Source organism: Canis lupus, chromosome 7 (assembly GCF_048164855.1).
Source record: "Canis lupus baileyi chromosome 7, mCanLup2.hap1, whole genome shotgun sequence".
In the NCBI taxonomy this organism is placed as follows: domain Eukaryota; kingdom Metazoa; phylum Chordata; class Mammalia; order Carnivora; family Canidae; genus Canis; species Canis lupus.
This window is the reverse complement of record NC_132844.1, coordinates 29,256,304-29,284,166: the sequence shown is the minus strand read 5'-3', so window position 1 is coordinate 29,284,166 and position 27,863 is coordinate 29,256,304. Positions and strand designations below refer to the sequence as shown.

The window sequence follows — 27,863 nt, the reverse complement described above, 5'->3', positions numbered from 1 at the left end:
ATGTCACTCTCTTTACAGAAGGTGGGCTCAGACCTTCTGAATGAATTATTTTTATATCTTCATAAAATTATATGTTAAAGGACCCCTCTGTCTATTGTCAAAAATAGCTACATGAATATTTCAGCCAATACTCTGGTAGAAAGAACAGAAAATTAGACAAATAGTCCCCTTGCTACAGAATTAATAACTTAAATAGCATTTTAACTTGGTGTGCCAATGAATACTCTAGTTCATATTGTGTTATGTAACGCAATTCTATATTATCTTGAAAAGAAACAAGAAGTTCTCACTTTTAATCATTTTAAATCATATGCTAACATTTTCTCGTTTAAACAAGAGGATTTTTATCCTCTATATATTCTTTGCAAAGTGTTCTAGTGCCTGAGAAATTATTTCAGCTATTGCCAAAGCATGATAAGACAGAGTGATCGTGCTATATTATATTTCATAATCACAGCTCTTCTTAGCTCATAATCCTATTAATTCTTTTGGTCTACTTCCTTTTTGGTAAATATTTGCACTCCAAAGTATTAGCATATGTACCTAGATACATACCTTCTAATTCTCCCTCTTGGAATCTGATTAGAAAATGTGATGGCACCATTAAACATTGTAAACTCCTTAAGTTTACACAACTTATTAATGGTGTTAGCAGAGTGCTGGGTGCAGTAAAAGGTACTTGGTAAATATTTGTTTACAAACAAATACTACCAATACTAGTAGTAATAATAATAATAATTAACATTTCCTGAGGGAAAGTAACAATTTCCCATGTGTCTGTCATTGTTCTAGGTTTTAAATTACTTTTCTCATGTGAACCTCATAAGAACACATTATTTCTATTTTCCCAATACGTAAATTCAAATTTGGGGAGGCCAGTTCCTTTCCCAAGATCCCACATCCAATAGGTGAGGCTGCCAGATTCTGTCCCAGGCATATCTGATTCCAAAGCCCAATGCTGAAATACTCTACTATCATCTCACCACCCTCTTATCTTTCCTAAAACCCTGCTGAAAAACTTTTAAGCTTATCATTTTCTTTCACATTTCCTTGCAAAATGGATATATTTACAAATTTCACTGCCCATACCCCTCCAATTCACATACATGCTCCTGCAAGGAAATGTCAGATCTTACCTCATGTGCTATCACTCTTCCCAGTGCTGCACTGCCAAGCATTTAACAATTGACTCTGCGGCTAGAGGATTCAAAAGGAGCCCTGATTTGTATAGCATTTGTCTGATTTCCATGCTATAAATTCTGCTACTATGAATGACTATGGAAATGATGTCACTGAACACAGGGTCAGAAGGAGATGTGTATAAATGACTTTATCTGGTGCCCATGTACGTCAGCATACCACCAACTCTTCTCCATACTCAGAGTGTGGAGTTGGAAAAAAATTCAAAAATGTGCTCCGTTAGGATTAGCTTTGGATGAGCAAAATGAATAGGAAACACATCTGTTTCTAACACTGACATACTGTCTGATAAATTTAAGTGGTTTTTTTGCTCTTCTAGATCAGTGGTTCTCAAACTGTGGTCCCAGACCAGCAGCATCAGCATCACCTGGGAACATGTTACAAGTTGCAAATTCTGGGCCTCATCCCAAACCTACTGGATCAGAACTCTGGTGGGGGTTGGGGGACGTCAGCAATCACTGTTTTAAGGAGCCTCAAGGTGGTTCTGATTCACCATAAAGTTTGAGAGCCACTGTTCTGAATTTCAAAATCTCACTTCCAGTTCAACCCACAAGGTAAAGAAGTCAAGGCAGAGAAAGCTAATGAGGGGGAACCCTAGGTCAATTTTAATGGAATAAGTGTAGGTGGTCACAGGCCTGGCAAGCAAGTATGTAATGCAGACTGCAAAGAAAGGTCTCACTTACCACTTATCCAAGTACCACTCACATCTGAGTCAGAAGTGAATGTAAAACTAACTTGCAGGAGATCTCTTCAAAACAGAGAAGATATTCATTGGCTCTTTGAGGCTCATCCCAGAAGCAGTGTCTTAGCAGGTATCAAAAGAGAAAGGATCCAACTGAAAAGGCTCACTCTTTAGTCTTCAGTTGAAGGAGCTCTGTACTTTACATATGTGAGTTGAAACACAAGTTCCCTAGCTAATTACCACCTGGGTTTATCCTGGGTTCACTTGAGAGTAACTTTTTTTCTGCCTTCCTCTGTAGTTCACCTGCATCAGATTCTCCTGAAAGGCTTGTTAAAACACAGATTGCCAACTTCATTCCCCTCCCCTGCCTCAACCAGTTCCTATTCCAGTAGGTTTGGGATAGGACCCCAAATTTACATTTGTAATAAGTTTTGGGTGATGTTGAAGCTGCTCCTATGGGATCTACCCTCTGAGAACTACTGGCCCTACCTGTGTGCTGTATATGCGCTCCCACTCTGGACAGTGCTCTTGATTTGCTTAGGAGCTGTTGGATTTTACCCAGAGGCCACCTGATGGAGCGGTAGGTGAAGACATGTGCACAGTAGAACCGGCAATAGCAAAGCTTTCATTTTGGTAAAGCCATCACTGCAAAACAGAACCACAGTTTAATCAGAGCCATAATTGGCATATTGCATAAGGATTTTCATTTACTCTGCTGCATCTCATTTAACTCTGAAGAGGCATTAGCTGCAGACAGTTTTTAAAGGAAAATGTTTATAATTAAAGCATATACGTGTAATCAATTTTGGCTTATGGGAAGGCTTTTCTAGAAATCAAAATGCATACTGGCATCAACACACAAATATTCCAGAAACAAACATTATGTAATTTACAAGGTATTCACTAATATACCAATATACTATTTCCAGCGTCTCATTCAGGAACCAGCTGATAATTTGTCTGTGAAGACTCAGTGTTCCTATTACTAAAATGACCCAAAGGCAGCAAAGTAGTCAGTACAGCCTGTCTTCATCATTCTGCTCCTAACCACATAAATAACCAAATAGCATTCATTGAGTTTACAGATGGCATCAAGCCAGAAGAGAAATTACCCAAAAGGGGAGAAAAATATTTTAAGTATAGTATGACTTTAATAATTTGGAGCAAAGAAGAGAAAATATAACAAACATTATCTGAGCAAGGCAATATATTGAAGGAGAAAATCCAAACTGCAAGATAAAAAGGTCAATATACATTCAAGTTTGCCATTTATTTGTTTACTCAGCAATTAATTATTAAGTACCTATTATGTGCCAGGCTCTGGGGACACAGTGGTGAGCAAAGTAAATATTGTCCCTCACTCATGGAGCTCACAGACAAGAGAGAAGAAAGGCCTTAAACTAGTAAATAAACAAACAAAAATGTAATTTCCAATCGTGGTCAGTGTTTTGAAGGAAAAGAGCAGACTAACAGAAAAAGAACAGCTTGGTGTGTGAGGAGGGACTATTTAGGTGGAGTGGTTGGTTAGAGAAGCTTCTCTGAGGAGCAGACATGAGCCAGAACGTGAAAGATGAGATACTGTCAGCTTTGAAAGAACATTACTCTAGACAGAGAGAACTGGTCCAGGCCAGGCCAATATCCTGCAGTAATTCCTTGGGCAGGAAAGATCAGTATCAAGGCTTTTCCTAGGAATGGAAAGACCAGGGTGGCTTGAGCACAATGAGCAAGAGAGAGGGTAGAGAGAGATGAGGTGGGAGAGAAGGCATCCAGGGAAACATGCATCAGCAGCCAAATAACATTGTAAATCTGGGGATCAGCAAACTTTCCCTATAAATGGCCAGGTAGTAAATAGCATAGGGTTTTATGGGCCCTAAGGTCTTTGTCCCAAGTACTCACTCAACCCTCTGGTTGTAGCAAGACAGCAGCCTTCCACAATACTTAAATGGATACTTTTTTGTGGTTGTGCTCTAGTACAACTTTATTTATACAAACAGTCAGTGAGTGTACTTAGACTGCTTTCTTACGGCCCCAGAAGCACACAAGCAGGCATGAGACTGTGCTAGAAAACATAAGTAGGAGCAGGAAATTAATTTCCTAAATGAATCAGACCAGCTACATTCATCAGGCCATCATTCCATGAAATGTCTTCTTTGGACTCCACACTTAAAGTGGGATATAATTAAACAGGTATAGGTTTTAAAATAGTGATGATTACAGCTTTGGAAAACTCTGGCAAAGCACAAAGGTTGAATGAGTTGATGAGTTCAACCTGAAAAACAGAGAAAAGTAGTAACATCTTTTTCATGTGTCCAAAGTGTTATTTGGCTGTAGGTGTATCCAACTGTTTCCAGTGTTCCCGGAGTAGAAAGATATGGGAATCAGAGGGAAGGGAGAAGTGAGAGAAGGAACTGGAAGTGAAACTGGCAGCCTGACCAGGCCAACCTGTGAAGAGTGGTCCCCACTGGCTCTCCTCCCTGTGTCTGTTGCACACAAGTCTACTCAGGAATATTTTAATCAGTGTGTCTCAGATATACTACTGTTTGAAGGAACATCATATTATACAACTATTCAAGTGAATAGTCCCCTAATGTATATCCATTTCTAAACACTGCGTTTTCCTATTTGCAAAGAAGCCAGCATGTATTGATCACTACCTACATGCCAAGTGTACTAAGCGCCTAACACGCATTGTCTCGTTTGCTCCTCAGGAAGTCAGTATTATTTTTGCCCTCATTTACAAATGATGGAGTCCTTGCTGTTATCCTCATTTCCCAGAAAACTTAGATTTAAGGATATTAAATAATTTCCCCCAGGCCAATTAGCAAATAAATAGTAGACTCAATTTATTTTATGTTTATAATAAAGTAGATTAAGTGAGGAACAGCTGTATTTACATTTTTGAAAAATAGCACTGCGTAATATAAATCATAAAACTGTCACTTTTTTGTTCAAAGGGCCAAAGGTTAGAATGTACTTTTGACTTTAGCCAATTGAGTGCATCACAATTCTGTAAACCTTTCCAGAAGATCAGTGATTCCTATTTATTGTCTATGTGCAAGTGAGTATTAGGTGAAGAGGCTCTAATCTTGGGATATTCAAGATGTAGACTTAATTTTCTAGGCTTTCCTAATATCTTTTGCAGTAATTAGGGTTTTAAATTTCTTGAAGCATAGGAAGTGTAGTTGTTTTATCTAAAACAACTCTGATACTTCTAGTATCTAAAGTATTTGTGGGTCTGTGTCTGCTGTCTCTTATTCTGTTCATTCTTACTCTTGTGTCTTATTTCTTTATAGGCTTAGATATCTTTTACTATATGATGCTCATTTCCTTCAGAAAATTATTTGAGGGGGTGCCTGGGTGGCTCTGTCAGTTGAGCATCCAACTCTTGATTTCAGCTCAGGTCATGATCTCAGGGTCCTGGGATCCAGTGCTGTGTCAGGTTCCATGCTCAGCGGGGAGTCTGCTTGAGGATTCTCTCTCCCTCTGCACCTTTCCCCACTTGCTCAATCTCTCTCTTTCTCAAATAAATAAAGAAATCTTAAAAAAAAAGAAAGAAAATTATTTGTGAGAATTCTTTGAGGCCTAGGATGAAGGTGCACTCCCCCAGAGAGAATTGGAATTTACTCCTTCTAAGTGTTTGGAGGCACTGTCAATTTAAGGCCACTTAATTTTTTTTATTTTTTAAAAAAGATTTTATTTATTTATTCATGAGGAACACATAGGCAGAGACAGAGGCAGAGGCAGAGGGAGAAGCAGGCTTCATGCAGGGAGCCCGATGTGGGACTCGATCTCAGGACTGCAGGAGCACGCCCTGAGCCAAAGGCAGATGCTCAACTGAGCCACCCAGGCATCCCAATTTAAGGCCACTTTAAACAAAATTCACAGCCTGGGTTTCATTGGACTGCAAATCTGGGAATTTAGGCTGCAGATCTTTGTTGGGATCAGCCTGCAGTTCCATGTCGGCTGTCTCTCCTTCCATCACTACTTGGCACCAAGGTAAATATCCTTACATTCTTTTGGAGAAGGATGTGAGCTGAATATTTCTGGTTCACCCTTTCACTTTGAGGTTCCAGCATGATAATAAGGGTCTGGTGTTTCTAGTTCTCACCTTGGGCTTTGCCCTGGTTCCCCACCCCTTTTTAAAAAATATTTTATTTATTTATTCATGAGAGACACACAGAGAGAGGCAGAGACTTAGGCAGAGGGAGAAGTAGGCTCTCTGCAGGAGGCTGATGTGGGACTCAATCCCAGACCCTGAGATTGCTCCCTGAGTCAAAGGCAGATGGGCAACCATTGAGCCATCCAGGTGTCCCAAGGTTCTCCACACGTTGACCCACCCACCAGCCATGAAACTGTCCTCAAGGCAGGAGTGGCTGCGGGATTGCTTACCTTTCTGGGTTCCACCTTTGTTTAATTTTGGCATAATAATTCTGTTGTTAGAGCTTTGATGTTCTTAAAAAGAGGGCTTTTCAATATTTTGTAGCATTTTAATTTGTTGTTATAGTATAGAATTAACCTCGCTCAAAGAGATGTCTAGCCTTCAGTTTTGGTTCTGGGGAGGTGATCTCTAAGTCCTTGGAATGTACTGCCTGAAAGAGTGTCTTAGTTTACTCAAGGACCTTGATTCACACCAATGGACTAACAATGAGATTCAGCGTGGGGGCTCTAAGTCACCTAGCATCAGCTCTGGAGGGGTGAGCCACACAGGCTATGAACCATGTCTTTAGTGACGGAGCCCCAATAAAAACTCTGGCCCACAAGGCTCAGGTTAGCTTCCCTTTTTGGCAATACTCTGTGTATATCACCACACATTATTCTGGGAGAAGTTAGCTCTAGCCATGACTCAACTTGGACAGAGTAAATGAAGCTTCATACATGAAACTTTCCTGGATTCTTTTCCCCTTCTTGGCCCTTGGTATATTTTAATATGTAACCTATTATTGTACTAAGCAATAATCATGGGTATAATGGCTTTCAGTGAGTCCTGTGTGTACTTCTAGCATCAAACCTGAGGGTATCTTGGGGATCCCCAAACTTGAAATTGGTATCAGAAGTAAGTATGGTGTTGGGGACCTCCCAAACTCTGCAATTATTTTCAATGGAAAGCGGTTGCTCTCAGTGGGAAGAAAGTCTCATTACCTAGCTAGTCATATGATTAGAAATGGAAGAGTCTGTAATAATTAGGAAATGCAATGCTATCCTACCCTTAGTCCATATTTACATACAGAACTATTTGCTTGTGTTGAGCAATATGATTGAGCTAATTTTAATCAAAATATCAGAACCACCTTTTATGAATCAGACTTCATCAAACCCTGACTGGATGTTTTTCAACCAAGTAAATGTCATCATTTATGTGTGAATATATGCACATGTAACATACGTATATATATAGCTATATTTGTATAAATTTACCTGAGAAGTTAACACTGGATTAGTAATCAAAAGACATGGGTTTTACTTACAGTTTTGACTTTATTACTTTATAGAAAAGTTAACTTTGGTAAGTCACCTATCTTTTTTGAGTACACTTCTTCATAAACCAAGTGACCAAGGCTGGGGATTCTCACTGGGGTAATTTTGTCTACCAGAAGTCATTTTGGAAATTGTTTGGGTTGTCTGCATCCTGCACAACTGTTGGATGTTTTATCAGACATCTGTTTAGATAAAACATCTGTCTATAATTGAGCCTAGAACCTCTCTTTTATAAATAAAAATAATTTATGTCTCTGCATCATTTTAATGTGCATGGAATTCTCCAGATTTATAACTACTATGTAAATCAAGGGAAGATTACATATTGTCTTGTTTGGCACTTTCCCAGCAATGCTACTTATGTGTTTGAGTCACTGAGACCAGTCACTTGCCTGAGTCTGCGTTGTGCAGTTCTTATACTCAAGCCCCTCACTGTAATCCTAAACTGAGCATTTACATATTGAAATGTAGGTTATTATATCCCTTTCTTTCATTTCTTACCTATATTACAGTCAGTGGATTATATATACACATTTATTTTATATATATATATAGAGAGAGAGAGAGAGAATTTCATTTCTTTTTTTTTAAGATTTTATTTATTTATTCATGAAAGACACAGAGAGAGATAGAGAGGCAGAGACACAGGCAGAGGGAGAAGCAGGCTCCATGCAGGGAGCCTGACGTGGGACTCGATCCCGGGTCCCCAGGAGCAGGCCCTGGGCTGAAGGCTGCACTAAACTGCTGAGCCACCCGGGCTGCCCATGGATTTCATTTCTATGTGGGGTTCTGGTCTGCCTGTCAAATTTGCCCTATGCCAAATAGACAATGACTTGGGATCTTCCCTTTTTATGAAAAGTTTTCCAATATTAAGAATATGCCAAGGTAGGGGTGCCTGGGTGGCTCAGTCAGTTAAGCTTCTGCCTTCAGCTCAGGTCATGATCCCAGGGTCCTGAAATCAAGACCTGCATAGGGCTTCCTGCTCTATGGGGAGACTACTACTCCTTCTCCCTCTGCCTGCTGTTCATAAACTCTTTCTTTCTTCATTTCAGTGAATTAGTCTGGTTTGGGTGCTGTGTGGTAAACAACTGTGGGTATATTTCTAAGCCTTCCTGCCCTGTGTAGCTTCATTTATACCTAACCCCTCAAGGTATGGTCTGTTATAAAGGATGATCCCCTGGTTCAGAGAGGAAATAGGGGACACAACAATTTCACTCTCAGAGGTAGCCTCTGCTCAAGACCAGGTGAATATGTTTTTATTTTAGCATCATTCATTTCAGTGAACTTACTAAGTAATAGAATCACACTGATGAGTAAGATGATGCCCACCATCACAGAAGACTTGTAGTCTAACTGGGGAGAAAGTCTTAAGCCCAAAAATCTATGCCATAATTCAGGAAATGGAAGAATCTGAAATGTGAAGTATAAGCAAAATGCTATGGGAGAACTCATATGGGGAGTAACTAATTTGACCTGGGAGAATGAGGGAAGGTTTTATGGGATAAAAAATGGGATATTTTCAGGCAGGAGGCACTCCATTAACAAGGGGTAGAATAGAAGCTAAAAAGGCAGGCCATGGGAAAGTCTGGTTAGTGATCTCAGAAAGTTAACATCAATAAGGAGTCTTGGACAAGGTAGGGCTGGAAAGGAAGTTTGGAATCCAGTCATGGAGGAAAGCCAGGCTGAGGAGTCTGGACAGAATTCTGCAGGCAGTTCTACAGAAAGCCATGATGTTTTGAGGAGAGTGATAATGACTGGAGCCATGGTTTCTGAAAATTTTCTAGCTGGTGTCTGTAAGATGCATTAGGGGCGAGGAGAAGATAGGAAGAAAGGAACTTGTGTTAGTAAGCAGTTGTACTAGTCCAGGTGAGACTAGCAAGGTGGGAAACAGAGTAGCCCAACTGGAACCAGAGGGTAGAGGGAGAGACTCACAGGGGAGAGGGAATATGGGGAGGTGGATACACCTTGACTCCAAGGGCTCTGGCCAGCCTGCATGAGTTCCCAGCGATGATGCTGTAGCCCTGATACTGCCAACCACCAGGGGAGGGTTGCCCAGGAAGATGGAGGTGATAATGAGCTTTGTCTTTAGACCAGTTGGATTTGAAAAGTAGACACTATATTCACGTGGAGATCTCCAGCAAACTACCAGAAAAAGAGACTGAGTGCTCTATAATTTCCAGATTATCCAACACTTCTCTACTGCCCTTTCCTCCTCTGAAAAAAGCCCTATTCTCTGCTAAAGTTGAAAGGTTACAGATAACATTGTAGTTAGAAGCTTATGCTCTGACCCAACTGACTTAGACTCAAATGCTAGCTTTGCCACTTTAGCGGTATGAGCTTGGCTAAGATCTCTAAGCCCTCAGTTTCCTCATCTATAAGATGGTGATAATAAAAGTATCCTTTGCAGAATGTTGCTTTGACGACTGAGATAGTATCTAGCATATTTTAAGTACCTAAAAATGTTACCTGCTACTAAACCTGATAACGTACCATTTCCAAACATACCCTGAACTTTCCTACCTCCAGTCATTTGCTCCTGCTGCTGATCACAGCTTAGAATGCTCTCCTATCCTGACCCCAACCCACCCACCAATGGAATTCATCCCTGCTATTCACCTACTCCCTACTCAAGATCCTGAAATCCAACTTGCTCTGAGAGTCAAGAATCACTGAGTTGGAATTTGGGATTATCCATAAGATTGGAAAAGTTTGCACATTCATTGTTTTGATTACACAAAGTCTTGGCTGGCTCGGAAGGGAAAATCCAGAATTTATTCTATTATAGAAAATACTCTGATTCTGTGAGGTTTCCTAATATGTTTTAATAGAGGGGTTCATGTAGCAAATCATGTGCCAAAATACAGACTTTATTGAGTATGAAAAGCAGAAAAATGAGAATTTGGGAAACCCAAACAAATTTGGACACATATCCCTTTTTTTTTTTGCATGGATAGTTGAGCACTTTTTCCTTAGCCCTTCTATTTTGGATTCCTTTTTGGCAGTATTTTCCCAGGTGAAAAGTGCTACCAGTCAGTTCTTTCCTGCTACCTTCCACCCACGCTTTGTTTTGGCAAATGTAACTTGCCTGAGAGCTACAGAAATGCTACCCTGCACAGCCCTGATGCCAAATTGGAAGAAACATTGTTCTCTGTGAAATTAAGATAAGAGTTCAGAAGGGCCAATCTGCTTCAAAGTATGATTTTAACAATTTTCTTTTAAGTTAACTGAAACAGTAGCTCAATGTCATTCTTTGGGTTTCTACTTATTACAGTATCTTTCTTTTGTTTTAGAACAGTTCCTATAGCAATATGATGAAAATAACCTTTATTTTTTTGTTCAGCTGCAAAGACAGAACTATAAATTATTCCCTACCCTAGTTTCCTTTCAGCACATACAAAAGCCAGTGCTTGCTCTGCCCCAATAAATCAAAGCTTCAAAAAGGGCAAGGCAGCTAATCAGAGAACGCAGCTTCCACTAACTAGACAATGAAATCCTGTGTCTGTCATCTTTGGAATTAAGAAGAGATAAAGTGCCACTTTACACAAAGTTTCCAAACCAGGTCAGGAAGGAGTCAAGACACAGAATGGATTTGTAAACTTGGTCATTACATTCATCTAAGACCATATAATCCAATAAAGATTGAATTTCCATCTACATTTTACAGCCCTGGATAAATGTCTTCAATGCATTTCCAATAGGACCAAAGACTTGATTTTACTTTTGAAAAATATATTTTCAAAAAATAAATAAATATTTTTGAGCTGGAACTGATAAGGAAAACGTTTCTGAGAAAAAAAAATATTGGAAATAAACCTTAAAGGATGTAGGACCATTTATTTATTTATTTATTTATTTATTTATTTATTTATTTATTTATTTATTTATTGAGATGTAGGACCTTTTAATGGTCACAAAGATGCATAAACATTTTGTAAGAATGGATTGGCTCAAATCAATTCTGCCCTATAGATCCAGTTCATTAGTTTTCAAATATTCATGTCTCCAATAGAGGTATTAATGAAGCCAACATTTATTGACTATATTTAAATTAGGCATCACTGCTAAGCATGAGATTAAGAAGATGAATACAGCATTGGGCCTGCCCTCAAGGAGCTCTCACTCTTTGAAAAACTCTTCTGTTACTTCATTTTATTACACAAAATAAAACATGTGCATCATTATAAATTAATCCTGAGGTTCATCTGGGAAGTCTACATGAAAACTTTGCTTCACAGAAATTTTCTCTGAAATGAAATCAAATGAGCAAAAATACAAAGAAGACAGCTTTTTAAGGGCCGAGTGTAGTTACAGTTACATAAATTCACCATAACCATAGTCACAAACTCAGTAATTCTATAAAACTGCTTGAAAACAAAAAAGAAAAAAATGGTTAACATTTATGTTACAGCACTTTCTTAAGGGCAGAACAGTAAAAAATATAAATGTGTTTGGAACCCAAACACTGCTAATATGTAGGATTTCTGACCTGAGTGTGTTTATATGAGGGACCAAGAGAATTACTGGAAGAAACTAATTTTATTTACTTACTTACTCACTTATTTTAAAGATTTGGGACACCTGGGTGGCTCAGTGGTTAAGTGTCTGCCTTCTGCTCAGGTCGTATCCCAGGGTCCTGGGATCAAGTCTTGCTTCAGGTTTCCTGTGGGGAGCCTGCTTCTCCCTCTGCCTATGTCTCTACCTTTCTCTCTGTGTCTTTCATGAATAAATAAAATATTTTTTAAAAATAAAATAAAATTTTACTTATTCATTTGATCTCTCAAATCAAGAGAGAGCACAGGCAGAGGGAATAGCGGAGGAAGAGGGAAAAAGCAGGCTCCCCACTGAATAGGGCTTGATTTCAGGACACTGAGATCATGACTTGCACCAAAGGCAGATGCTTAAGCATGGGCTTGGTTAAAAAAATGGTGTGTTCATGGATAGTACTCAAAGTTTGTCTTTAAGTCCAGCTGCTGGGCTAGGCTAGGCTGGGCTACAGACTTCAAATTTTAAAAAATGAGGGACACCTAGGTGGCTCAACAGTTGACCATCTGCCTTCAGCTCAGGGCGTAATCCTGGGATCCTGGATCAAGTCCCACATTGGGCTCTCTTTGAAGAGCCTGCTTCTCCCTCTGCCTATGTTTCTGACCGTCTCTCTCTGTGTCTCTCATGAATAAATAAATCTTAAAAAAGTTTTTTTTAAATGATAATGTAATTTTTACTAAAAACTTTATTGACACGGGTGTGGGATAACACTGCTTTGGGATCCACATCAAAGTGCAGCACAAAATGGAGGGAATCTATGTTCTCACAATACACAGCTGAATATTGGCTTATAGAAGTCTCTGAGATGATGGCACTCTTTTACTCCATTGGCATGTCCAGGAAGGTGAGGTGTCACACTTTACACAGGACAGCCCCCATGGGAACACCTTAGCAGTGGAGATCACCAGCATCACATGATGTTTATTGAGAAGAAATAGAAGAATGTGGCAGATGCCTTGAGATTGATGATAGGCAGTATAGGAATGTATGAGCACCACCTGGGACACCTTTGATATAATTTGAGTAGTTTGTGGTGAGTTGCAGGATTTTCTATAGTAAGTGGGGAGAAGAACCAGAGAAATATGGTTTATTCCTGCTCATCTAACCCCATTTGTCTACTTCCCTGAGCTGGAGTGGACTACACACCCTACATAAACATAAGTTACTCAAATGTTAGGTCCTAATTCATTTCAGGAATATGATGAATTATTTTCTAAGAAAAGTACCCACTTATCTGAAATTTAGTAACATATTCAACAACTTCTTTCCATCTGTGGAATTTCTGGTCAAGCATTCACATTTTATACTGTTATGACCATAGCATAATTCTAAACATAAGTGTGTGTGTGGGGGGGGGAAGGACACAAAGAAAATTAAGAATGCAAGGGAATAGGGTTTGTTTGCCATGAAGACTGCCCTATTCTCCTGAGAACCAGTGACATTGAACAACAAAAAAGGATTCCTGGTACTTTTGGAAATTACACAAAAGGTAAATTGAACTTTAGTCCAGAGGACATACCTGTAGGATGTCTGGTCAGAAAGTTCTGGGCTGGATTCCCTTCCTCATTTAAAGGTTTTTTTTTTTTTTTTTTATTTAAAGGTTTTTGCAAAACCTTTTCTGCTCACAAGAGAAGACTCTGAAAAAGAACTTATTTTTCAAGGTTTATGTGAAAATGCTCAAAACGGGTTAGCCTGCACTGTTAAACCTAAACTGATTGCAAATGGAAAAGTATGTATCCTATTGTACTTTTAGTGGCCTTCGAAAATAATTAAAAGCAAAGAAGGAAAAAGCATTGACAAAGTTATTTGGTGAAGACATTCTAGGATAGTTTTTTTTTTTTTTTTTTTTGAATTGGAAAGCCTCTTGTTTTGCAACAATGGTCTTCCTTTCTTCTTCTCAATCTACCTTGTGCTCTGCTACCAGATTAATTTTTCTAAGGCATCACCTTCATCATGTCATTCTTCTGCTTAAAGCCTCAGAAAATAAATTTCATAGGCAATGGGCAGGGGGAGTGGCAGAGAATAGCAAGTTCATAGAGGAATAACTATAGCTAAAATGTATTGTGTGCTGTGTGCTAAACACTGTTCTAAACACTATACATGCAGTGACCCATGTAATACTCAAAAACTATGAGATAGATGCTAATTTTTTTTAACCTCATTTTAAAGATGAGACTAAGGAACTAGCTCAAGATTATATAGGTGACATTTCAACCCAAATAGTCTTGTGGGATGCTAGGCCTCTCTCACTCTTTACCATTGCATTTCTTTCTTTCTTTTTGAAGATTTTTTTTATTTAGAGAGAGTACATGTATGGGAACGGGGAAAGTGCAGAGAGGGATAGAGAGAATCCCAAGCATATTGTGGTCTGAGTACAGAGCCCAACACAGGGCTTGATCTCATGACCCTGAGATCATGACTTGAACAGAAATCAAGAGTCAGATGCTCAACCAACTGAACCACCCAAGAGCCTCTTAATCACTGCATTTAAATCCTAAAGCTCAGGGCACCTGGGTGGCTCAGTTAAGCATCTGCCTTGGCTCAGGTCATGATCTTAGAGTCCTGGGACTGAGCCCCACATCAGGCTAGGCTCTCTGCTCACTGGGGAGTCTGCTTCTCTCTCTACTCCTCCTGCAGCTTGTGCTCTTTCTCTCTCAAATAAAGAAAATCTTTAAAAAATAAATTCTAAAGCTCAAGCGGCCCTCAGTGTTGGGCACACACATATACAATATTTCCTGTTCATGTTGTGCTTGATCCCTGAGAAGTTAAGACAGGCATTTAGTGTCTTCCACAATCTAAGAACTCTTTCCTATTTTATCATTCACTGTCACCTCTTAGTTCCTCCCATATGGCCAAATATTCTTGCTGTTTTGAATGCTGCTCTTCCTGAGGGTCTCTGTCTTCCTGTCTTCCCGTCTTCCCAAATCTTAACTATCACTTAAAGCCTACAAGGAACCCTGGCCTCATCTGAACAAAAGTATCTTCTTTGTCACATTCATTGAGGAGGACCTCTTTGGACTTCCACAATCACTGGGTTCCATTCTGGTGGTTTCATATCATCACTCATTACTTTGTAGAGTTCTCTTCCCAAATGCTTTTCTTCACCTCCGTTCTCAGTTTTAATCCCATCAAAACCAGGTCTAATGATAGTACACGCTTCAGAAACACTTTATTGATTACGTAAGAAATACAACCACCAAATGTTCCATAGATAGAAACTTTATTTAGAAGACATCCTTGGCTTGATAGAATAAAGCAGAGGAACAAATAAACACAAGTATGGAATTGAGCTCTTCTGAAATTGCCTTGGACAATTATCTTAGGGTTGGAGATATACACAGGAAATGTGTTTTATTGATCAAGTCCTTTTTGTTTCCTCTAGTGATTTCTAACACATACATTTCCAATTTACTGGTGATTTCTTTTTTAAAAGATTTAAAAATACATTTCAACTTATTTTTCTCTTAATATCAACAATAAAATGACTTCTTTCATCTGTGCTTAATAAGAGTAACTTGACTTTTTCTTTTCTTCTTGACATCATCATTTCTCAGATATTACTGAATTAAAATGTGGAATTTTATTCAAATGCCGTTGTTACCTTACATACCTCTTAAGAATTCTTTCTTAACATTTGGATTAAGCTTTATGTTCACAAGGACATTTGAGAGGATTTATAGTGCCTTTTGTTGAATTTATTATTCAGGATATTTGGAAGAAAGAGAAGGAGCTATAACTAATTTTTTTTTCAAAAAGTGTAAGTGGATGGTATACTTTCTAAATCCAATATATATTATTATGGGACATAAAACTAATGATGACTATGCTCAAATTAAAAAAAAAAACTTTATCATGGAAAAAAACTAACAATGACTAATTTTGATACTGTCACCATCCTTTGAGGAGAAAATTGTTTAGACAGGCCACTCCAGTATGAAGGTTATTTTGAGCTGAAGGTAACTGAGACCCTACAGGCTCAAAAGAAACTTTTGACCTTCCTGTAATAGCCTAGAAGAATCTAAATGTAGGGGGTCTTTCTCAGACTAAGGATTATTAGCAGAGATAAATTTATCTGAGGGACTCATCTGGGTGGTAGGGCAAACATCTAATTAGCTCATGTATGCTCTACTTCTTATCACCCAGTGAATTGCATTCTTCCCTCTGAAGTCCCAGATCTCTACCTCCTTCTCCTTATTTCAGGATGATATAAAGACTTCATTTTGCCTTTCTTTGGAATTTCCATGCCTGTGTGGATTCCTCATACATACGCTATTAAATTTTATTTTCTCCTGTTTGTCTCATGTTAATTTGATTCTTAGTCTAGCTAGAAGGCCTTTGAGGGGACAAGAATTCTTGTTTTTCAATAGTTTCAAATGAAGAGGCCACAACTCTTAAGTCTTGATTCTGGAAGGGAGCACAAGGGTAACCAAGACTGGCACTTGGTATTGTTTAGGTAGGTGCAGGGAGAGTGGTAGGAAATGAAGAGGAGGTACAGGTCAAAGAGATCTGTTCCTGTTCCCAAGCATGGGTTTCCTAAGACTCAGTGAAGAAACAGATTTTGTTATGTTATGAGTATATATATATATATATATATATATATATATATATATATATATATATAGTGCTTTGCTTCTACAGTTCCTTTTCTAGTATAAGTCTACAGAAAGCCTCCTGTGGCCTACTCAGGCCTAGAAGGTTCTGGGCAAAGAGTAACGAACCCTATTTTTCTTGAGTTTTGAAAAGGTTCGGCCAGAAATTCCAAATTAAGTTTTAAATGAATTTACCCACTTACAGTGTGCTTGATTTGGGTTTTTTTGGTTGACATATTGAAATTTGTAAGCAGGACAATAATAGAGTGTGTATAAATGAGTTCTGGCAGTACAAATCCTTCTCTTTTTTTCCTCCAAGACATAATAAGATAAAAGGAAAAATTGTTATTGAATCATGAAATGGAGTCATCTTGTCAGCCATTCCCACTCTGACCAGAAAGGCTGTGGAAGGTCACAGGTGAGTCTGGGCAAACCCTGCACTGTTTATTGCACCTTGTGGCCAAAGGACCCTATCATAAATGTGGGGCCCTGAAAATGGGTTTTTTACTTTATCTGTAGCAGGTTTGAAGACAAGTTGGTTTAGTCTATTCTTGAATGAAAATGGAACCATATTCTTTAAAAAGAATAGTAGTATAGATTGGATGCTTTCTAACCTGTTCTTTTAGGTACGTGTTTATATCATTACTCTTAAAACTAGGGAACTTACCTGTTAAAAGAACTTATTTCCAAGTAACTCTCTCCCACTTTTCCCCCAGATTAAGGAATGATGATGAGCTCTGGTTCAGAAGATACAAGCTTGAAGCATCTCAAGAGGCAAACAAAGAGAAATTGTTATATTAAGTCACACTCTTGAGTATTTAAGAAGATGTAAGACTCTAAGATAAGCAATTAGTGGGAACCATCCCTCTGATGTGTAAGATAAATGTTAATGCTTTTCTAACTACAGACTAAGATATACCAGTCATCCTTACATTCCTGAATTATAATGAAATGTGGGCCCCAATTAATCTTTGTTATACACTAAGAACAAAAACAAATGTTCCAGGGACAATAACTAGACTGGCTTTATCTATCATACAAAACCATTTAACCTTGCTAGCATTTTTTACTACAGAGGCCACTGATCAGGTTTAATTACCGAAGTGGTTAGTGCAAGGTCAATTACGTCCAAGGGCCTGGTTCTGGCCAGATTTTCTGTAATTAATGGAGTCAAACAAGCTTTGCTAATATTGGTGTGTCCTTGTTTAGCCAATCTACTTTTGGCAAAATGATTTCAGGTTGTGGATTCTACTCAATCTGTTGGTATTTACTACTGTATCTCCATAGTCACTAAAGACGAGAGTTCAAATATTGCGACCATATATGCACCAAAAGTATACATACACTTAAAGCTCAACCTGTCCAAAATAGCACACTCTGCACACTCTCCCTTTATCCAGTTTTTTTTCTTGCTGTACTTATTATTTTCAGAATGTCTTTTTTTTTTTTTTTGTCTGTCCCCCCATGAAAATATAAGCTCCATGAGGGCAGGGACTTTAAACTGATCCTATCTGTCGTACCCAGAACTATGCCTGGCATGAAGTAAGTTTTCAATGAATACATATGAAATGAACAAACTTAGAGATTGGTTTGCCAAAATTGGTGGCCAGTAGAAGTTTTCACCAGCATCTATCTATTCTTGTCATACTAGGTAAGAATGAGTTCACAGAACCACTCATTCACGGCAGTTTTCAGATATCAAAATGGATTGGAAATTTGGTGTTTTAATATGGCTCTGGTCCTTGCCAATCTCCTTTTCTTTCTCTTTCCTTTCTTTCTTTCCTTCCTTCTTTCCCTTCTTCCCTCTTTCTTTCTTCCTCCTTCTCTCTTTCTTTCTCTCGACTGTGTTGATTCCATCACTGGTATCCAAGAGGTTCAGTGGAATAATGACTATGTGCCTGTGCTCCAAACCCAGCTCTGCTCCTTACTATGTGTCTAAAATATCCACTTACCCTCTGGCCCTTCACTATCCTCACACATAAATAGGGATTGAAAGAATTCCCTCATAGGATTATTTTGAGAATTAAAAGAGAGATAATACATGAAAGCACAAAAAGCAAGACGTGAGATATGGCTAACATAATCTGCTATTAGTCTTTTGACTCTCATTTGGATTTTCACTATTTCTGGGGTTTTAACTTCTTTTTTACTTTTCCCGTTCCTTTCCTTAACTTCAGTCATTTTTGAATACTACATGGTACTTTTCTTGCCCTGTGTCTTGCCTTATTCCCAATTATTTAACAAAACTTGCTTCATTATATCTATTCTGTTTGATCTTCTTTTACCCAGAGGCCTCTTACTCAGAACTCTCTGACCATCTGTGGTAAAGTGCCCAAGTGGCTCCCTAGTCCTACTTTTACCTGCCATCTGTAAAATGGGAAAATATTGGCACCTGTATCAGAGTCGTGGGGAGAACTCCATGAGGTAATTGGTGTTAAAGACCAACAAGAGTGTCATGCATAGAATTATTCAAATGATGATAGTGAACTATTTTTTTTTTTTTACCCACAATGTCTCTTCCTCTTTTTGCTGACTAACCCTTGCTCGGTTTTTTTTTTCCAACCTCTTAATAGTGTATTAAAATTCTGTGTTACCATCATCTAGGACTGCTACTGACTAGATTCCGGAATTGTACACATAAACTACAGGAGGCTAATGTGGAATTACTTCCGAAGGCCAATATGGAGCTTGTACAGCCTTCCTCAATTGTCTCTAGCCCTCCTTATGTAGTTTAACTAAACCTCTTTAATGTTGGCTGGATACTTCTGTCTCTATCAGAGAGAGATAAGCATTTTTTTTTTTAATTTAGCAAAGAGAAAGGATAACTAGAAGTGCTCCCTTTTCCCTTCTTTCCCCACTCCCTGTGGCCCTAAAGGAGACTCATATGGGTTTACATGTGACCCTCAGGCCTACCCAGTGCATAGACATTAACAGCTCACTCAGGCACTGGCTCAGCTGTGCTGGCCCTCCTTTCCCAATGGTAGGAGAGCCAATAGACATCTGTTGAACTTGAGAACCTCACCATGGCAAAATTTTAAGTTGCATGATAGGTGCAATTTCACACAGTAAGGGTAGTTTATAGTCAGAAATCTTGTGTGTGTGTCTGTGTGTGTGTGTGAGAGAGAGACAGACAGACAGACCTTCCCATACTCCTTGCCCTCCCTCAGAGTTGCTCACAACCCTCCACCCCCATGTCCCACCTGTGCCCTCAGGAAGGTGTGCTTAGCCCTCTTTGGCCTGGTTCCACCTAAGACTCAAGAGAGAGGTGAAGGGGTCTAACTATACTTGACTCAACCTGATTTTATTTAGACAACGTTAGTAAATTAGAACACTCTTCTAGCCAGGTTTTCTTGACTGGTCGAGTTGTCCTGAATCCTGAGCACCTTCACCATCTCAACTGCAAACAAACACAGTAACAGCTGCTTTCTTCTCCAGAGGAATAAAGACTGTCTCAGAAGAAATTTCTATTTTATGCACTGACTGAACTCTGCTTCACTGAGTTTATTCCAGTCTCTAACAATACAAACTGAATTCTTAAGAAATATTCACACACACAAGTATTCAGCATGAATGCATTCATTTGTGAAACCAATAGTATACTAACAGACCACAGGCCACAAAAAGACCTAGACTTTGTAATGGCTATGTCAGTGGCAACGCGCTAAATGTAGTCATCAAATCTTGTTTCATTCTCTATGGCAATGGTTTTCAACTGCAGTCGATTTTGGACACCAGGGCAATGTCTGCTGATGTTTTTAGTTGTCACAACTGGGGTAGGGGGCAACAGGAATCTGGTCAGGAGAGGCCAGGGATGCTGCTCCACATCCTTGGGTGCACTGAAGTGTGCCAGGATATGTCACTACAAAATCCACCCCTGTGACAGAAGGATTATTTTGAGCTAAGACAATTGAGAGCCAGCAGAGGCAGAAAAAAGCTTTCTACCTCCGTGTAACTGCCTAAAAATAAAGTATAAATTTCCTTTTTTTGTAAATGAAATTTACATTTATAAAGGAAATTTCCATTTGTAAAGACATCGAAGAGAGCTACTCTAGGAGACAATTCTTATCATCTGAGGAACTCTTATCTACATAACAAGACAACCCTATTACCATACATTTCCTTCCCTCACCTTCCTATAACTTGCCTCCCCTGCCAAGAAGCCCCAAACTCTTTTTTCTTTGTTTAGCCTAAAATGGTATATAAACCTCAATTATCTGACCACCTCGTTGAGTCTCATTCCTTTGTGAAACTCCTGTGTGGATGTATGTAATTAAATTGGTTTTTTTCCTTGTTAATCTGTTTTTTATCAGTTTGATTTGAAAACTGCAGCCATTGAAAAAGGTCTTTCCTCCCCACAGCGCAGGAGCTCAGGACAGTCTCCCACAACAATCATCCAGCCCCAAACAAATGTAAATGGTGCCGAGGTTGAGAAACCCTGTTCTACAGGGATAGCTAGAAATCTAATGCATGAAAAATCAGCTTGGTTTTTGGGAACTTAGTAGCCTAAGAGAAGCCAAACTCATTCTAGTCTATGGCCATGTGTTGTGGACATATCAGAGATCTTCAATGTTTCAAACTGTGCTTAATAAAGTGACTCTGCAGGGTCAAACAGATGGGTCTCATTCCCCCGCTGGTCTGCTGGTGACAGATTAGGAGTGCGACACTATCCTGCTCTGCTGGCAGGACAACTGTCTTGGTGAAATGAAAAGTTCACCAAAGCACAATGCCAAGTGACACTTGTGTTTTGAGTGTTAGGAAATTAGGGCATGTATAACCCAGTGTTTTGTGGGGAGAGAGGTATTAGGTGGCCTTTGGTCTAGGATGAATGCCAAGAGTCTGGATGAGCACCTAGTGAGGTTGCAGATCCAGACAGTCCTCCTGACTGTAGAGGGCGAAAGGAGATCTGCCAGGCTCCAAGTCCCATTCAGGCTCCAAGTTCCATTCAAGGCCCGAGCTGGTGACTATAGGCAAGGAGCAAACCTTTTCTGTGAAATCAGTAGCTCCCCCATGCTCCGTAGGATTCCCTCTAGCTCTGTCATTCTCATTCCATGGTTTCTTATCCACCTGCTCTGGCACACAAGGATTAAGGCAATTCTGTAACAGGACATCAGTGAGGTATACTTGTTTGATAGGCAATAGTATAGTAAAGGAAATACAGAATAAAAGGAACACGTGCAGGTTTGCATAAACAGGAAAACCTTTAATTTGATAATCACGTATTCAACAAACATTCATTTATGGAGCATCTCTTCTGAAGAAGGTATACATAATTCTCCATTTTTCTTTCTAAAAATTTGTTTTCAACAAACCAAACGGGAAGTTTCTAAGTTTGTCTGCTTGGATGTATAGCAGTTAACATTCAGTTCCACTAACGATGACCCTCACTGCGTTCCCCAAAGGACAGATGGGACTCCACTAGCTAATAACCTTCCAGGTGGTGCTGACACAGCACATGTTTGAATATTCCTCTCTGTGGGAAATAGAGACATAACTTCTTTGCTACTGTAACTTCCTTCATTGCCTTGGTTCTTCAAGGATTTCAAGTGAACTCAACTCTTAGAGACTTTATGCCAACAGGTAAACTCACACAACTTCAATGCAATGCTCTTATTCTGTAGCTCTGGTTCTTGTGTCTGTAATGGCTGCCCACCGTGCAGAACGCTGGCCTCCCATGTGCTCCGGCCCAGAGAGCTGTCCTCCGGGGAGAGGAATGCCTCAGCTCCAACCATCACATCTTTAAAAAGGCCACCTGGAGAAGGAAGAAAAACCCACGATGCTCTACTTCTGTAACAAGATGAAATAGCTAAATGCACATTAAATCAGAATCAGGCAAATCTGGTCAATAAAGAGGCATGCTGATCTAAAAAAGAAAAATGACTCTTAGGGCAGACATTGACATTTTACAGCAGGAGCCAATTACTCCTTTTTTAATGAACCATGTCGTAATTAATATGATTCACATACACGTTAGAGAAAAAAATGAAAGTTTGTATTGATGCTCAAGTTGTACTGGCGTGAAGTAATCCAGTCCTCTTTCCCACTGGTTCCAATGGCTGTTTGGGACCTTCCTGGAGCAGAATTTTGAGTTGCGAAGATTTCCAGGCAAGTCGAGTTCCGCACAGCTGGCCTCTACTCAGGTCACACCAATGCTTTCAATCCCATGCAATTATATTTATTGTGCTTGTCAGTAGCAACTGATTTTAAAACTTAGTGTTTAAAAAAATTCAGACAGCTCCACCTACCCACTGAATGAGGCCCAGATCAAATGCATCTATTTTCCCAATAGTTTTAACCAACAGAGAAACAAACAATAAAGTTAATCATAAAAGTTTAGAAAGTTTCAGTTCAGAGGCAATAATAAGTTGGGATGTGTGCCAGTATCAGGAAGAGAGCAGACTGCAGATTAGTGACAAAGATGGAGAAGTGTGGGAGGATTGGCAAGCTCATGTGTGGCCTTGTTGGGGGGGAAAGAGTGAGCAACAGAAATAAAAACATTCTGCTCCTGGACAGTTGGTTCTTAAGTCCCCAAATGCAGTCAAAGGAGGCATGGATTTAATGATCCCTGTTAAGGGGAAAGGAAAAAGGAAGAGTCATGCAGGGCAGAAAGCATCTGTTTTATGTTGAGTAATTCAGAAGGATGTTACTCTTCATACAGTGCTAGTAAGAAAGGCACCTGCTGAGTTTCCATATCAACTTCCTGCTGGGTTTTCTATATCAGGTTCTGCAATGAGAACACCAAAGTTGAAGGAACAGGCAAGGAAGAAAGGTTAAGATTCCTAAACAAAATGTAAACGCAGACAACTGATGCAAACTTCAAGGGCTTACTATGATTAAATGAGATCATAGTTATGAAAATGTGTGTGTTTCACTCCCATGAAGCTCACTGATATTAGGGGCCCATGTATCTACCAGATAAGAAGGGGCTGTTCAAGAGACAACAGTGGGGTCCCTTAGGGGATGGTCACAGAATTACAGAGGAAGGTGTCCAGTCTGACTTCTGGTTCTCTGTGGATGGTATTTCCATCAAGTAACCCTGGCCCTGTAAGAAAAGTTTATGGGGACCTGCCAAAGAAGATAATGCCACTGTTAAGATTCAGAAACAGGCAAACCATGGATGAAATCCAGTTATCTCCTTTTTAATTCCAAAAATTGCTATGTCATGAAGTATTGCTCCCAGAATAATGGTAATACTGATAAATGTCATCATAAAGTGGTTAATAACTTTAGTTCTGGAATCACACAGACCAGTGGTTCTCAACTTGGGGTGATTTTGCCCATCAGGGGACATTTGGCAGTGTCTTTGGACATTTTTGGTTATCATAAATTGGCGGAATGTTGTTGGCATCTAGGGGGTAGAGGCCAGGGGTGTTGCTAAACATGTTATAATGCACAGCCCCCCACAAGAAAGAACTATCTGCCCTAAAATGTAGAGAATACTGATGTTGAAAAATACCGAATTATGGACACAGGATCTTAAAACTATTTGCCATATATTCGCCAATTTGCCAGCCATGTGGCCTTCAACAAACTTGTCAGCAGCCTCTCTTAGCCCTTCCTCATCTGCAAAATGGAAATTATAACAGAAACTACTCGAAACTTGTAAAACACTTCATAGCATATTTGGACTGCTTTCACCCTTGGCACAACCTGTGATTTACATAAAGCAAATGAAGAAACAGAAGCTCAGAAAAATTCAGTGACTTGCTTGGGATACAGAGCTATTAAGTGGCAATAATGGACTGAGGAAGACATTTTGATTCTTAATCAATGCTTTTCCCACTCTAAGTTTTCATATGACTGAGGTAAACTCCAGAGATTTGGGGACTTTGATTCTTATTGCTTCAAATATCAAAGATTTATTTTCTTTTGCATGCCAGTGAATATGAACTCAGGATGGAACAGCTGTGTAAGAGACTGAGCTGATTAAATAATGCAAAATGGTGCTGCTGCTGCCCCCTACCCCTAAAAGAAAAACTTTAAATTTGACCTCATGTTTTTTTTTTCCATCTCTGGTTTTCATAGTTCTGCCTGCCAAGTACATAATGTATTTTGCAGGACTTAATAACAAGAAACTGCAATCATCCTTGGGAACAGGTACTATACAATGCATTTTAGCTTCTTTTTATTTAAAACACTGTGAGTTAATATATTTCAAATGCTGATTTTGTGTTCTCTAGCTTTTATCTATGACAGCAAAAATTGCTTTCCCTAACTGCCATTTATTTTGAGAATAATTTTGTTTCATTACACTGAGAAAACTCCCTGTATTTCATCTTTTTAGCTTTATTCTTGAAAGTGAAGGTACAGCTTCAGGCTCCGTTGTTACATTTCTGGAACATATAGTTACAAAAGTATACATTATGATTAAAAACAAGGGGAAGAGGGACTTTTTCCTGTTGATTCTAAGGTTTGAGTCTCCGAATTCTGTGTACTTGGATTTGGACAGTTGGGAATAGGAAGAGGGAGAGGAAGTTAAGATGCCTAAAAATAATGTCTCTGCTTTGAGTCATCACCTAAAAACAATCTTCTTAAACCACAACAAACAGGGCTATGCTGATGTGATAGCTGACCAGATGTTAAGTTTAAAATCCTCCAATTATGTATGTTAAAAACCTTTTAATGTTCTTTTATCTTGGTTAACAAATTTATATTATTAAATTCAATTCCTCAATGTAGATTTGAAATTTCAATCAGTAAAGACATATGTTGTCAAGGCAGGCTGTACAAGATAATATAAGCATTAAAAGAAAAGGCTATCTAAGTGCTTTGGGGTGTGCTAAACAAGACAGATAAAACTGGAAAATGTGAACTTCATAATAATTGTAAGCTCTAGAAAAGACACTTTAGAATATGCACAGCCATGCACGCGTGTTTCTTTTAAAGGGTACTGTAGACTTAAAAAATTAAATAGACAAAACCTGCCTTAAATATGTATTTTTGTGTAGGTATGGCTCATGTTCAGAGTTACGTTCTGAAGCAGAATGCTTTAATGGCATGAAAAAGAGAGTTTATACTTCATGTTATAAAACTTCCTAAAATCAAATCTTATTTACAAAATAAAAAATATAAATGTAAATTTAAAAATAATATCAGAAAATGACTCAAGCATTTGTCAAATATATTTAACATCTCAAATAACATTAAGCAATTTTTAGAAACTCACTAAAATACAGCATGGGTCAGGCCCACGTTGATGATACCTGGTCTCCACTTTTCTAAGTTGGAGAAATAGTGTAAGGCATTCCTTTCTGTGGGATGGCGGGCTGGCTTCATTCATTCAATTCATTTAATCATTAAGTACTGTCTATGTGCCAGTGATTGTCCCAGTCACAGAGCACACTGAGAAGGCATTCTCTCACGGTGCTAACATGCCAGTGGGGGAGACAGCCCAGGAACGAGATGATTCTAATAAGGTGGGATAAGTTTAAGATGGATGCCTAGCGCCTGCTGGGAGAAAAAAACTATTCTTGGTTTATGAAAGGAAGTACGATTTCTGAGGCAGTACCCTGAGAGAGGTCATTATTACTCTGATTATGAAAACTGTGTTGATGGGGAGGCAAAAACCTGGCATGGCACAGAGGAGCAAGCACTTTTTCCTATTTAAGGACGGCGGCTTGCTAAATGAATAACTAACAAACAGGAAGGATGGAACAAAAAAAAAAAAAAACAAAGAAACAACACAATAAGGAAGAAGAGCCTGTCCCTCTAAAATGACAATTATGTGTATACTTAACTGGGGACCGAAATTTTAGACTAAGGGAACATTAGTGAAGCCTTCCAACTCTACACTGTCAACAAAAAATCTGTAAGAGCTTTTAGGAAGTAGGAAAAAAGAAGTAAGATAGACGTCTGTGAATTAATTTAAGCCTTGATCTTGTATTTTCTTTAAGCCACAGATGCACTATGGTAACTTATAAATAAAAAGGCTGCTGATTTTCATCTATGTGGGAGCCAGGTAAGTGAAGCATGGCTGTTTTCCAGTGCACATCTAGGTGGAAAGCCAGCAGTATGTCAAGTCAGAAAAGAGACATGTGTAGGGGGAGAAAGGAAGACTGATGCCCCTTGATCTCAAGACAGGGCTGAAAATGTGCTCAGATTCAAAAGTTACTGGATCTTGATCCTATTCACCAAATCAAGGAAGTTCCAGACATGAAATTCTCATCACTTCTTCCAGAATATGGGGATGGTGGAGAATACTGCTGACATTGGATGGTGCTCTTATAACACTGTAGTGAACAAGGAGTTCTGACACAATCACTGAAGCTTCTAGTTATATAAAGCAAACCAAGTAACTGTGCTAATGATAGCAAATTCAGGGGCCAACATTTATATGATAGTAGTCTTTTTTTTTTTTTTTAAAGATTTTATTTACTTATTTATTCATTCATTCATGAAAGACACAGAGAGAAAGAGAGAGAGGCAGAGACACAGGCAGAGGGAGAAGCAGGCTTCCTGTGGGGAGCCCGATGTGGGACTCGATCTCGGGTCTCCAGGATTATGCCCTGGGCCAAAGGCAGGCCCTAAACCCTGAGCCACCCCAGGATCCCCCATGGTAGTAGTCTTTAGGTGTCACATAAAAATATATGACCTCATGTACAAGATGTATTTGTTAAAATAAATAACTCGGCGGGGGTGTGGGGTGGGGTTCAAATGCATGATATAAAACACTGTCACCATTGCCTATGAGTCAAAGTATTTTTAGTTACTCGTTCCTATGGAATATCCATGGATGATAAGTCAGCAGAAGGGAACCAACAGTAGAAATGCAGCCCTGGATGTGGTGTTGTGAGAACCCCATTGTGCTGTCCCATCAGGGATAGGCCTCTGACCAAACAAGTTTATTCAGAACCAGAGTTACCAGAGCTCAGAAACAAAGGAGTGTTTTCCTCCAGTTATTCATTAATTCAAATATTTACAGCAAACTCACTTGAATAAGTAATCTTTTTAGGAAGCCATGCTCATTGTTACCTATCTTTCTTAACTCTGACATGCACTAGTATGGAAGAAGACAATACACTTGGCCTATCAGTACAATTAGAAGTGCCAGATGGGGAAATGAACCTACTTGAGAAACAAAATACTCTTCTATGGCAGATGACTGTCTGTTTAAATCTTATTTCAGTCTGTTTAGATATTTTTAAATTTCTGTTTTACTTGAAAATATTAATTCTCCTAAAAGAGATGCAACCAAGTGAGAAACCTGCCAGATTTAAAATACTTTCTGACCCTATTGTCAAGGATGGAGGAGAGACTAGTTTGTGAGGCTGTGGACACTTTTCCACGTATCCACTGGTTAACAGTGGAAAGGTGTCATTAACACATTTAAGTAGGTAGTAATGCAATGCTGTAATGCGTGGTCTTGGGGCCAGACCTTT

The 27,863-nt window shown here is 39.1% G+C and overlaps 1 protein-coding gene across 8 annotated transcripts in view; it reads right to left on the bottom strand.

Moving 5' to 3' along the window:
• UBE3D (ubiquitin protein ligase E3D) overlaps nucleotides 1–27,863 on the bottom strand; it is a 203,117-nt gene that overhangs the window by 33,638 nt on the left and 141,616 nt on the right. For 3 of the 8 annotated variants that reach the window (XR_012033907.1, XM_072832228.1, XM_072832232.1), the window contains one exon: nucleotides 21,668–22,237. The exons of 1 other annotated variant lie outside the window; for it this stretch is intronic. Coding sequence is in view for 3 of the 7 variants with exons in the window: in XM_072832232.1 (XP_072688333.1) it covers nucleotides 22,217–22,237 (21 nt within the window). In the remaining 4 variants the exon portion in view is untranslated. Of the gene's footprint in view, nucleotides 1–2,371; nucleotides 2,528–16,523; nucleotides 17,255–21,667; nucleotides 22,238–23,166; nucleotides 23,210–27,863 lie in introns of those variants that run through there. 4 more of the 8 variants (XR_012033906.1, XR_012033908.1, XM_072832231.1 and 1 more) reach the window with 4 other exon arrangements.